The following is a 14,335-nucleotide window of genomic DNA, read 5'->3' as shown; positions in this document are numbered from 1 at the left end:
TTTCAAGATTAATATAAACCATTTCTAGGTTTTACAGATTTTGTTTTTGGTTCATTATAGATAAGCTTTGTTTTTGTTCTAAAACAACCAAATAATGTGGTTTGTATTTTTGAACTGGTAAAGATCCTGTTCCTGATGTTTATACCTGCTGCTACTATCCAGCCACTTGATTGTTTTCATTGTGTTTGTCTTCATTGTGTTTGTCTTTTGCTTAAACTGTGCAATACAGTAGACTGTTGGCTTCCCAGCCAGTAGTCCTGTGGTAGATTGCGTTTCTTTCCCTCAAGGAATGTATAAAATACATTTGCATATTAATACATCGGAGTCGGGGAGTCGGAGTCGGAAGTACATAAAACTGAGGAGTCGGAACATTTATCTACCGAATCCACAGCCCTGGTTTATCCTTTTTTTATTCCTTAACCACTTAAGCCCCGGACCATATTGCTGGTCAAAGACCCTTTTTGCGATTCGGCACTGCGTCGCTTTAATTGACAATTGTGCGGTCGTGCAATGTGGCTCCCAAACAAAATTGGCGTCCTTTTTTCCCCCACAAATAGAGCTTCTTTTTGGAGGTATTTGATCACCTCTGCGGTTTTTAGTTTTTGCGCTATAAACAAAAATGGAGCGACAATTTTGAAAAACATATTTTTTTACTTTTTACCATAATAAATATCCCCCAAAAAAATATAAAAAAAAACAATTTTTTTCCTCAGTTCTTCTACATATTTTTCATAAAAAAAATCGCAATAAGCGTTTGATTTGTGCAAACGTTATAGTGTTTACAAAATAGGGGGTAGTTTTATGCCATTTTTATTAATTTTTTTTTTTAACTAGTTCGGGTTTTTTTTTTTTTTTTTCGGTACTGCAACATTATGGCGGACACTTTTGACACATTTTTGGGACCATTGGCATTTTTATAGCGATCAGTGCTATAAAAATGTATTGATTACTATAAAAATGCCACTGCCAGGGAAGGGGTTAACACTAGGGGGGGGAAGGAGTTAAGTGTGTTCCCTGGGTGTGTTCTAACTGTTGGGGGGGTCGGGGTGGACTCACTAGGGGAAATGACTGACCGCTGTTCATACATTGTATAAACAGACGGTCAGGCATTTCTCCCCTGACAGGACCGGGAGCTGTGTGTTTACACACACAGCTCCCGGTTCTCGCTCTGTAACGAGCGATCGCGGGTGATGGCGACCGCCGGGCACACGCGCAGGAGTCAGGAGCGAGCGGGGGGTTCTAAGTAATTTTATACATACTTTTAATGTTTTTGAGCCCAGGAACTTCAATCCGAGAGACTACTCTGCCTCGCATTCTGGCTATTCTCCCACCAGAACGTGGCCTTAATCACTCTGAAAGGACAGGTTTCCGTCTTGTCCATTCTTTTTTCAAAAGCTTCTGACCTTGCTCCTTGTCAAAACCTTTATTTAAGGTGTATCTTGGATCAGGCCTCCCCAACAGCAGCCTGTGTTTTCCCCTTACAGGGCCCTGTGTTTACTTGGAACTTTAACCCTTTCATGCCTATGCCTATGTATGACATTTGGTGTTTACAAGTTAAAATCCATATTTTTGGCTAGAAAATTACTTAGAACCCCCAAACATTATATATATATTTTTAGCAGAGAATCTAGAGAATAAAATGGCGATTGTTGCAATATTTTATGTCATACGGTATTTGTGCGGCGGTGTTTTAAACACAACTTTTTGGGAAAAATTTACTTTCATGAATTTTAAAAAAATGAAAAAGTAAAATTAGCCCAATTTTTTGGCATAATGTGAAAGATGATGTTATGCCGAGTAAATAGATACCAAGCATGACACGCTTTATAATTGCACGCACTCGTGGAATGGCGACAAACTACGGTAACTAAAAATCTCCATAGGCGACGCTTTAAACTTTTTTTACGGTTACCAGGTTAGAGTTACAGAGTAGGCCTAGTGCTATAATTATTGCTCTCGCTCTTACGATCGCGGCGATACCTCACATGTGGTGTTTGAACACCGTTTTCATATGCGGGCGCGACTTCCGTATGCGCTTTCTTTGCTGCGCAAGCTCGCGGGGAGGGGGGCGCTTTAAAAAAAAATTTTTTTTGTTTTCTTATTTATTTATTTATTTTTTCTAATATTAAATTTTTTTTTTTTTTTTTTTTTTTACATTTTGATCACTTTTATTGCTGTCACAAGGAATGTAAACATCCCTTGTGACAGCAATAGGTCGTGACAGGTACTCTTTATGGAGGGATCGGGGGTCTAAAAGACCTCCGAGCCCTCCTTTGCACTTCAAAGTATTCAGATCGTCGAAAACGGCGATTCTGAATACTGTGTACTTTTTTAAATCCGGCGCCATTGGCATCTGAGAAACCCGGAAGTGACGTCATGACGCCGCTTCCGTGGTTTCAATGCGGACACTGAATCAAAGCCGTTTACGGCTTTGTTTCAGAGCGCGCCGAGACGCTGGAGGCGCCGGATCGTGGATCGGGTCTCCCGGTGGGACGGGAGGCCCGGTCAGAGCGGCGAGAGGCGGCGGGAGGGGGGGGGGATGTCCCCTCCCGCTCCTCCGGCATAACAACCGAGCGGCTTTTAGCCGCATCGGTTGTTATGTTTGGAAAGCCGATCGCCCGCTCTAAACAACGGTACCGGGATGATGCCTGCGGCTGCAGGCATCATCCCGGTACAACCCCTGAAAGCCGAGGATGCATATATGCGTACGCTCGGCGTGAAAGGGTTAATAAATACCACTCTTTGAACCCATCATAGAAATCCCCTTAGATCTCTCCTGTAAGGTGCCATTCTTCATGTCTCTGGGTTTGCGTCTTTCTCTTCTAAGGAGTCCTTTTTCATAAAGATAAGGAAAGTGTTTTCACTATTCCACCTTGATGAAGATCTAGTGCTGCTTACTGTGTGCCATGCTCCAAACCCCTAAAAGAAATTGCTCTTCACTGTCTGGACGTAGTCAGAGGCGCCAGAGTTTACCTCAAAGTAACAGCTTCTCTTATGAAGACAGGTTCCCTATTTTTCCTACCCTCAGGACCTTAAAAAGGGACCTCCTGCCTCAAAATTCACCATTGCTAGTTGGACAACTGATTGACCGAGCTTACACTCTAAAGGACAAAGCTTCTCTAGTGCTTTTACATGCTTGCTCGCTCCACCAGGTCAGTGGGTGTTTTCTGGGCATTGCTGCACCAGGCCACTGTTTACCAACTCTGTGAGGCTGCCACCTGTTTCTCTGTTTATACATTTTCAAAGTTTTACCTAGTGGACATCAAATCTTTTGCGGATACAGCTTTCAGCCACAAATTTATTTCTTGGGGTATCCTAAATTTAGGCCTGTTGGCATAGTTTGCCTAGTTGTTGCCCACACTTCTCATTCATTGCTTGGAGACATTTAGTAAATAGTAATATCTATCATATCTACTTGTGAGCATCTTCCACCCCTTTTGGGCTTTGTGGTCTAAACTTCCTTGGCAAACTAAGGATTTAAAACCTTTCCAACTCTGCATGCAGATCTGGTGCTCTGCCAAGATTTAGGAGAAAATAGGGATTTCTAGAGATGGTATCCACGGGTTACAAAAAATTTAGTTTCTGCTCTGTTCATTCCCCTGCTTTTTTCATTTTTTTATTTATTTTTCCTGCATTTTATCAGCAGACCGTTCCCTCAGAAATCAGGGGTTGTTGAACCAAAGGTTTTTTATTCATATTCCTCCAACTGAAAGATTTCAGGGTTTTTATTCAAACCCGTTTTGGAGCCCAGTCTATCCTATTAGTGTTGATGGCTCTCAATGCCTTCCTTCGCCTTCAGAAGTTTAGGTTAAAATGAGTTCAGTCTGTTGTGGTCCCTCTTCCTCAAAGAGAGGACCTTTATGGATGGTCATGCCATTAAACAAGTGTATTCATAAAGATACTCATTTCAGTTTGGTCTTGGAGTTGTTCTGGTCGTTGAAAACCTTGATCTGCATCTACGAGAGCAGATCTCTCTGATTTTGGACTCCCGATATACACTACTGTGCAAATGTTCTAGGCAGGTGTGAAAAAATGCTGTAAATTAAGAGATCTTTCAGAAATGGAAGTATTTAATAGTTTTAGTTCCATCAATTAACAAAATGGAATATAAATGAACAGACGAGAAATCCAGATGAAATCAATATTTGGTGTGGCCACTCTTTGCCTTCAAAACAGCATGAATTATTCTAGGTACACGTGCACACAGTTTTTGAAGGAACTCAGCAGGTAGGTGGTTTCCAACATCTTGAACTAACCACAGATCCTCTGTGGACGTAGGTTGCCTCAAATCCTTCTGCCACATGTAATCCCAGACAGGCTTGATATTGGGGCACTCTCAAACAATTTCCAGGACCTTGTTCTTCACGCTGAAGATGGTTCTTAATTGCATTGGCTGTATGTTTGGGGTCGTTTTCCTGCTGCAGAATAAAATTGGGACCAATCATACGCCTACCTTATGGAATGGCATGATGGATATGTATCTGCCTGTATTTTTCAGCACTGAGGACTCCATTGATCCTGCCCAAATCTCCAACTCTGTTTGCAGAAATGCAGCCCAGAACATGCAAGTAACTTCAACCATGCTTCACTGTTGATGCAGACACTCATTATTGTACCACTTCAACCCTTCGGCGAACAAACTGCCTCCTGCTACAGCCAAATATTTCAAATTTCAACTCATCATTTCAAAGCACCTGCTGCCATTTTTCTGCAACCCAGTTTCTATGTTTTTTTGCATAGTTGAGTCAAGTTGTTTCCAAGTCGGAGGTATGGCTTTTAGGCCACAATTTTTCCATGAAGACCACTTCTGGCCAGACTTCTCCAGAAAGTAGATGGTTGCCACTGGTTTCCTCTAGTTCTGTGCTGAAGGTACTGCTGGACATCTTATTATGGCAAAGGGAAGTAAGCATGATGTGTCTCATCTGCGGCATTGTTTCCTTGGTGGACCACTACGTTTACGGTCCTCAATGTTGCTTGTTTATTTGTGCGTCTTCAAAAGAGCTTGAACAGCACAACATATTTGCCTAGGAGAGACCTTGTGTCTTGTTGCTGTTCTCAGTCTCGCCATGGTGTATGACCTGTAATGTGAAACTGTCTTCCACAACCTCACCTTAGTAGCAGAGTTTGGCTGTTCCTCAACCAGTTTTAAACCTATGTAGCTGTTAATTTTATTCTATTTTGAAGGATTAGGGTCCAGCAATTCCAGTCATTCTGATGGCTCTGCATTTGCCTCGAAGAGTATGGTTCACTGGCCTTGTTCATCTTTTGGCCGGTGCTTCATAACCTTTACCAGTTTGGCCAGATTGTTTCTCATTGAACGATCCTATGCTCTTTCTCACTGGCTTTAACAGCTGTTGAAACGTAGGTTCTGAGAGAGGGCATTTTTAGATTCTATAATCATAAGATTAAAAGCTTGTAAATCTTCCCAGGAGATATAACAACGCACACGGCAGATTTATTTTCATGTGAATCTTCTGGGTGTTTTCTCCAAGTGCATTTTTGGTGGGTTGTGTGCTTTCTTTTCTGCAGTTGGGAATAGAACAACACTTGGCCCTTAGCATAATCCAGGTTAGGTATTTGCTCTGTCCATTCTATCTCCTTTTTGCTAAACATTCTTTTGCTAATCATTCACGGTTTTGTACGTTTGTACAAGGAATTACACTTGTTGTTCCTCCTCTTAGGCCTGCACCCTGGGGACCCATGGGATCTAGCATGGTCAGTGTTGACGACCGATTTTTTTTTAACCTATTCGGGACATATATTGTGATGATGCTATCCTGTAAGGTAACCTTTCTTGTGGCAATCATTTTAAGCTAGGAGGGTTTCTGAGTTATCAGCCTTGGTCTGCAGGAAGTCCTATTTGATCTTGCAAAAAGACCAAGCTATTTTGAGAATGTTGATAGAAAGGTTGTGTAAGCGGCTATTTGGTAATCTTGATTTCCTTTTGTGTTGTATGATCCCCCCCCCCCCCCCCCCCCCCCCCCCCATTGGTGTAGGTATAACTGTTTTTGTTTATCTTCTGTCAGTTTGAACCGCTTTTGCATGTCCTGTGGTTACTTGTGTTATGATCTAAGGCTTCTTGCACACTGCATCTTAACCACTTTAGACCCGGACCAAAATGCAGGTAAAGGACCTGGCCAGTTTTTGCGATTCGGCACTGCGTCGATTTAACTGACAATTGCGCGGTCGTGCGACATGGCTCCCAAACAAAATTGGCGTGTTTTTTCCCCCACAAATGGCTTTCTTTTGGTGGTATTTGATCACCTCTGCGGTTTATATTTTTTGCGCTATAAACAAAAATAGTGACAATTTTGAAAAAAATTCTATATTTTTTCCTTTTTGCTATAATAAATATCCCTCAAAAATATATAAAAAAAATGTTTTCCTCAGTTTAGGCCGATATGTATTCTTCTACCTATTTTTCGTAAATAAAAACGCAATAAGCGTTTATGGATTGGTTTGCGCAAAATTTATAGTGTTTACAAAATAGGGGATAGTTTTTATTGCATTTTTATTAATAATTTTTTTTTTTTACTACTTATGGCGGCGATCAGCAATTTTTTTTGTTCCCGCGACATTCTGGCGGACACTTTGGAAAATTTTGACACATTTTTGGGACAATTGTCATTTTCACAGCAAACAAATCTTTAAAAATGCATTGTTTACTGTGAAAATTACAATTGCAGTTTGGGAGTTAACCACTAGGGGGCGCTGAAGGGATTAAGTGTGACCTCATATGTGTTTATAACTGTAGGGGGGCGCTGCTGGACGTGTGACGTCATTGATCGTGCTTCCCTATATCAGGGAACACGCAATCAATTACAGCGCCACAGTGAAGAACGGGGAAGCTGTGTTTTCACACAGCTCTCCTCGTTCTTCAGCTCCGGGGGACCGATGGCGGGACTCCAGCGGCGATCGGGTCCCCCGCGGCCGCGGTTACGGAGCTTCAGACCGGGTCGCACGCCCGCGACCCACGGCTGGGCACTTAAGAGGACGTACAGGTACATGCTTGTGCCATTCTGCTGACATATATGTGCAGCAGGAGGTGGTCCTTAAGTGGTTAAAAAAAGCTCAGTACCTTTATTTTTTTTAATTAAATGCAGCTCATTGTTTACAATGTGCCTTTACACACGTGTGTGTGTGTGTGTGTAATCAAGCGCTCTGTATTCATGAATAATAAATAAATGCATTTAAATCTGTGTTCCCGGTCAGTATTTTGCACCGGTACGCGCAAATGCGCACAAATATGGACATAAAAACTAATGCGTTTTCCTTAGGCATATATTTTGTGCGCGAATGTGCCAATAAGTGCAAAACATCTGGAATTGCGTCCATAAAAAGGCAGAACAAACATGTGCAAGAGGTCTAACGGGGTGTCTCAATGGACTATATAGATGAGATTTTTGTACTCGATGTAAAAAAAAAAAAGTAGTCAATTTAGGAACAGAGCTCCTTCCTCCTTTATATGCTAGCATTGTCTTTTGGACTGCTTGTGACTGAACAGTTGTAAGGAAGGGGTTATAGCCACAAGAAGGCTGGCCTTCAGTTTTCTATGTGCACAACTGCATTGCATTGTTTACTGCATTTGACATTTATGGAAGCGTCAAATTACGGTTTCCCTTTTTCTGCGCAGTGGTTCTCTTCTCCAATGTCTACATCATTGCAGGACACAGCAGTGACTTGAGATATGGAGGTTGGGGCCTCATCGTATGGCATTGGACAATCCTGGAAATGTCAAATTATGAATAATCTTAAAGTGAACATGGCTTCTGCTTTTTTCCCTCATAAAAATGAATTGAAAATTTGTGGACAACACTTGACTTGCATAAATTCTTGCTGACTTTCACTTATCTGTTCATTTAATGACCTATCACATTCCTTTCAATAAGTCTAAATTGTAGGAGTATGGATACTTTAATTGTATGTTTCACACATTTACTATATAAAAATCCATTGATCCTCTGTCGATAAAAAATCGCTCAACAAAATGTGGAACAATGGCTTTAGAATGCCTGAACTGAATATTTTAATACCTAAAAATTGTAGGCCATTTCGTCCAGGACCTTTTTACTAGCATGTTTGTCTAGTCATTTATGACCAGATATGTGGATAATAACACCTGTTTTCGATGATTAAAGAGACCAAGGAGAAAAGATATGTAAATAAATAATGAAAAAGGGTGTTTGTTTAATTTTTTTCACTAACTTGAGTACAAATAAAAATGGAGCTGTTGAAGGCTAGATGAAGGCTCCAGGGGGCAATCGGTTTGTCAGAATGCCTTGCTCTCATGTTGATTGTTTTGGCCCTATTCTCTCTAGCATCCTGCCCTTCATTTTGCATAGTTGCCAGTGTGATTCACCTGTTGTAACTATGTAAGCATTCAATCAAGTCAGTTTCAAATGTGTTATTTATTTATTTTTTTTGTTTTCTTTTTACGCATAGGAATAAAATTGTGTTTACATGATTTGATATCGTCCCATTAATGTTCTGTCTTTTTGGCTATACTTATGTCTGTGTTGAAGTGCAACCATTACAATAGGGCATCCTGTGTGTGTGGTTTGTGTGTGTATATATTTTATTTTTATTTCCTACATTTCCTTAATGCTTAAAGCCTTACAGGTTTAGTTTAAAAGAAAAATCAGCACAAGGGAGTCATTGGATTAATAGTAATTTTATATTTATATCCCTGATTTTTACTGGCTCTCGCATGCCTTGAAATATTTCTCCGATGCCCCGCCTTAACTGCACTGCAATGATCTTCCAGTATGGCAGAGGCTAATAGTTGAAGCTGTGATGGGCAGGCATCAAGCTTAACTGACTGCCTGCTCTTTCCGCCACCTTAATGGAGTACGTCTTCTATGAATGGAGACACTAGGTGGGAATTTCAAGGAATGCAGAAGCCAGCTACACAAGGGGTGCATTGGATGAATAGAAAGTAATGTCCCTTGCGCTGGATTTATTTTTACTATACTTTAGGCTTTAAAAGTTCAGCTCCAGGCAAACTGTCAAATACACTTATGAAATACCTGCCAAATGAATTTTCTTTCCCCCTCCTTAGATTTACATGGTTCCAACACACAACAGCTTTGCGGGTTAAGGTAGGTTAAGTTGTCCCTCCCCAGCTCAGCAGTCAATAGTGACACAGTAGACTGATAACTTGTGCACTGTTTGATCTTTTTTTTGTATAGGGCGCTGCAAGAGGTTAATATTGGGTTAAATTCAGAAAAATTACATTTTAATGTATGTATAAGAATGCAAAGCTGCACTAATTTCCTACTCGTACATCACAGAACACAGAGTTCTTTTTTAGACCATTGAGTTATACCACACCCCAGGTGATTGAACATTGCCAAATAGTAAAGCTTGATTCAGCCCTGCATCACCCCTTCCACTCCCATGAGGGCTTTGGTTTTTCCCTAGTGTCTCTCTGCTCTGCTTTTGAGAGTTTTCTTTCGAAGGTGTTATTTAAAATATGTTGCCTGGCTATTGAACCTTTTGTTTTGTAGAGAATCCCTACAGACCGATTTTAAGCCTTGGAGAGAAGACCTGTAAATGTGTGCATGCACTGGACCTTGTTAAATGTTACATAGTTAGCTTGAAAAAAACTCCATCTATTTCAACCCAAAAAAAATATACAGGCCCATACAATCCTTCACCCAGGTGTTACATGCGTTTGCCTGGAACACCAACTGCACTGGGCGGAACCTCGCCATTTCTAAATTGTACAGCATGGGCCACATCACAACCTTGAGACCTCAGACTTCTAGGTGGTGGGACACGGCTAGGCTAGCATGTGGGATTTGACTCAAGGCGGGACAAATCTGGGTGACTTGATGCCCACGTTGGGTTGGGGACGGTCTTCTTTCTGCAAACTCAGTTATGGGGCAACAGACGGGCTCTGATTCAACATCTGGTTTCTCACTTATTCAGGGGCTCCTTCCTCAGGTACGTTGTTATAAAGGAGTATTTTTCTGCTGCTTTATCCACTGAGCTGGATTAGGTGGTTATCGATGAGGATGAAGGAATCCAAAGCGTTCATCATGTAAGGTGCAGGTCAGTAACCCTTCCCTGGCGTTGCGGGTTCTGAGGAGTCCAGTGCCCTTTAATTTGAATGGTGCTGCTTGGTCTGGTCAAGGGCTGGAAAGACCCAGTGTTGGTGCCCCTGGGATTAGATCTCCCCAGTGATGCTCTTAGTATCACTATGGGCCTGGGAAACACAATGTGAGAATGACACTGTACCTCTTGGGCTAGGCCTTTTGGCAGAGACCAGGGCAGTTTTTGTTACTATGCCAGAGGGCCTAGCCATTACACATGCATTGACACTTTTTTTTTTTCTTCATGTGTTTGTCATCTGCATTTATATAATTGTGTTTTCCTTTACACGATAATGGAGCGTGTGGGTCTTCAGGCCTACACTGTAGTCTAGGGGGGAGGATGTGTGGCCATCGGGTTGCTTCCTCCCCTGAACTGGGGGGAGGCCTCTCACCTAGAACTCAATGGTCTGCTTGTCTGATCATGAAGAGGGGGGTCCGCCAGGCCTTTTGGCTAGGTGGACCATGTGTGCCATGCCCCTTTCATCATCCTTTTTTCCCCTGAGGGTTGGGGAATGGCCCTACTACTTTTGGGAGTTGCATCATGCAGTTCCTGCAGATTTGTCGGCTGCGTGTCCATAATGCAAATCTCCCATTTCACCACATATTAAAGGTGCTCTATTAGATTAAGATATGGTAACTGTGGATGCCATTGGAGTACAGTGAACTCATTGTCATGTTCAAGAAACCAGTCTGAGCTGACTTAAAGGGTCACTAAAGGAAAACATTTTTTTTTGCTGAAATGACTGTTTACAGGGTATAGAGACATACAAGTTAACTGATTCCTTTTAAAAATGATTAAAAATAGATAAAAATTCATCATATAATGTGCCTCTAGTTTCACTTTCGTTTTTAAACTGGTTTCATGTTTCTGTGAAGTAGAGAGAGAGACAGAACAAAAACAAACACATCCAGGGCAGTGTTTTGTTTTTAAAATGAATCTGATTGGTTCTGAGGAGTTTTAGACACACAGCTTGGACCACAGTGAAAAGCTCCCATGAGTTTTTTCATAAGGAGCCAGACAAGCAGGAAGTGTGGAGATCACAGCAGAATTACAGCCACTTCAAAGCAAAAACGAACAACGAGGAAATGAAACCAGTACTGCAGTAAGGTAAAGGAAGCTATTTAGCTAAAAAAATATTTTCCTTTAGTGATCCTTTAAGCTTTGTTAAATAGTACATTATCCTGATAGAAGTGGCCATCAGAAGATGGTACATTGTAGTCGTAAAGGGATGGACATGGTCATCAACAATACTCAGGTAGGCCGTGGCATGTAAACGATGCTCAGTTGATACTAAGGATCCCAAAGTGTGCCAAGAAAATATGCCCACACCATTACACCACCAGCCTGAACCGTTGACACAAGGAAGGATTGATCCATGCTTTCATGTTTACATCAAATTTTGACCCTACAATCTGAATGTTGCAGCTGAAAGACTCATCAGACCAGGCAACCTTTTTTCCAATCTTCTATTGTCCAAATTTGGTGAGCCTGTGTGAATTGTAGCCTCAGTTTCCTGTTCATAGCTGACAGGCGTGGCACCCAGTGTGGTCTTCTGCTGCTGTAGCCCATCTGCTTGACGGTTCAATGTGTTGTGCATTCAAAGATGATATTCTGAATACCCTGGTTGTAACGAGTGGTTATATAAACGGGTTGTAAAGTCAGAACGTTTTTTATCGTAATGCATTAGGATAAAAAGCCTTCTGTATGCAGTAGCCCCCCTAATACTTACCCGAGCCCCAGTGATGTCCACAAGTGTCTAGGCTGTTCTAAACCCTCCCTCATTGTCTGAGACAGCAGTGGCACCATTGGCTCCCGCTGCTGTCAGTCAGCCAATCGGGAGAGAGGTGGGGGGCAGGACAAGGTCCCAACTCAATGTCTGGACGCAGGGAGCTGTGACTCGGCTCAGGTGCCTCCATAGCAAGCTGCTTGCTCTGGGGGCACTCGACATGAGGGAGGAGCCAGGAGCACAAAAGAAGGTCCGGAGAAGAGGATCCAGCCTGCTCTGTGCAAATTTACTGCCCAGAGCAGGTAAGTATAACATGTTGTTTTATAAACATTTTAAGTAAAAGACTTTACAATCACTTTAAGTTACCGTATTAACTTAGCATGGTGCATTGAGATCGCATGGCGAGTGGACATCGTAAACAGCCTGGGGGACGTGGGAGTCTCGGGCCACTCAGATCCAGCATCGCAGACCTGTCAGCCATCCCCCACTGCAGTACACAAACAGGAAGCATGTCTCTCTCACGGCCGTCGGAGCATAACCATGTTAACCCTCTGCACGGCTCGCGAGAGTTGAGGTGACAGGTACAAATGCTTTCAAACGGCAGAGAGGGAAAAAGAGTGTGGGGGAAGTTGAGCAAAGATACACACTAATACCCCTTGTCCCAGCCCTAAATATAGCCCAGAATTTTGGAAAACAAAATTCCACCTAAATAATGTTAAAGACAATTGTTAGTTCCCAATAATGGATAGGAGATATGAAATCTGTCATTTATGAAATGAGAAAGAATGTAAAAAATCTATCTCGGTGTCGGTTCACATTTGCGAGCTCTGCAATATCGCATGTGATTTGCACCGCACTGCTGTGTAAATCACATGTGATGTTGGCGTGATGTGATTTCAGCCAAACAGATTGTATGGCTGCTATTGCATCGCATTTGGACCAAACTGGCACAGGACCCTTTTTGTGGTCCGCATCAGAATCCGATCACACCCATGCGAACCGATTTAATGTCCGAACTGTCAGTTGTATTGGCACTCCCCACAGATCGCGTAGGACAGTGTGAACTACTGTGCTTTGCGGGAACCCGCAGTGGATTCACAGGGTTCCCGCATCGCACAAGTGTGAACCCAGCCTGAATCAAATACCGGTGTGTGTGTGTGTGTGTGTGTGTGTGTGTGTGTGTGTGTGTGTGTGTATGTGTATATATAATATAGTAACTGCTGAGTGACAGAAATATTACAATGTCTCAAGCACTATTATATAAAGGGCGAGTGCCGGTTCACATTTGTGCGATGCAGGAACCCTGCAAATCCACTGTGGGTTCCCGCATCGCACCTGACTCGCACAGCAGTTCCCACTGTCCTATGCGATTTGTGTGGGTAGTGTAAATACAAAGTTAATGACACCCCCATTTCAGCTTGCATATCGCGCTGCGAACTGACAGTACGGACATGAATCGGATCGCATAGGTGTGAACACTCGTACGATCTAATTCTGGTGCGGACCAAAAAAAATTAAAAAGGGCCCTGTGCGAGTTTGGTCCGAATGCAATGAAAATTCAGCCATACAATGTATGGCTGAAATCGCATTACTCGGACATTGCATGTGATCTGCAGTTCTTTATTTAAAATGTTATTTTATTCCTGAAACTTCCCTCTTAAAATGAAGGTGCGTGTTATACGCCGATCAATACGGTACTTTTGCCTTTCTATCATCTCAAACCAATCTACCCTTTTTCCTTTGACATTGAGGCATTTTTGTCCACAGAACTACCACACACTGAAGATTTTTTTTCTTTTTTTTTGGAACTATTCTCTGTAAACCCAAGAGTTGGTTGTGCATGAAAATTCCAATAGATCAGCAGTTTTTTTTAAATGCTCAGACCAGCCCATCTGGCACCAACAGCCATGCCACGTTCAAAGTCACTTAAATCCCATACACACACACAGGCAAAAAAGTATTTAGGGCCTGATCCACAAAAGGGATACGCCGGTGTATCTACTGATACGCCGTCGTATCCCTGTTTCTATCTATGGAACTGATCCACAGAATCAGTTTCTCATAGATAGGCAGAAGATCCGACATGTGTAAGGGACTTACACTGTCTGATCTTAAGATGCAGCCGCGGCTGGGGGCATTTCTCGTCAAAATCCAGCGTCGGGTATGCAAATTAGCACTTACGGAGATCCACGAAGCTTTTACGCTTCGTTTTTTCTCCGTAAGTATTAGTTTGCCTTCGCAAAATTAGGGCTGCTTTTACAAAGTGTAAAGTTAGTACACCATGTAAAAGTAGACCCTTCTTTCCCGCGACGCTGTCAAATTTTTTTTTATTTATTTTTTCCGCCGCATCTCTCTTTTTTTCCCGACGCAACTTTTTTGACCCGGCGCGATTCACAAAACTCGGCGTAATGTAATTTCGCGCAATGCACGTCGGGAAAATCGCGTCGGGAGCATGCGCAGTACGTCCGGCGCGGGAGCGCGCCTAATTTAAATGGGACTCGCCCCATTAGATTG

The 14,335-nt window shown here is 42.4% G+C and overlaps 1 protein-coding gene across 2 annotated transcripts in view; it reads left to right on the top strand.

The window, feature by feature from the left end:
* Nucleotides 1–14,335, top strand: part of ELAVL1 (ELAV like RNA binding protein 1) — a 172,567-nt gene that overhangs the window by 102,471 nt on the left and 55,761 nt on the right. The window contains exon 7 of one of the 2 annotated variants that reach the window (XM_040322499.1): nt 9,059–9,098. The exons of the other annotated variant lie outside the window; for it this stretch is intronic. Within the exon in view, the coding sequence (XP_040178433.1) occupies nt 9,059–9,098 (40 nt within the window). The remainder of the gene's footprint in view (nt 1–9,058; nt 9,099–14,335) is intronic. 2 annotated transcript variants of the gene reach the window in all.

Source organism: Rana temporaria, chromosome 1, assembly GCF_905171775.1.
Source record: "Rana temporaria chromosome 1, aRanTem1.1, whole genome shotgun sequence".
NCBI classification, from domain to species: domain Eukaryota; kingdom Metazoa; phylum Chordata; class Amphibia; order Anura; family Ranidae; genus Rana; species Rana temporaria.
This window is presented reverse-complemented; position numbering and strand designations above follow the sequence as displayed.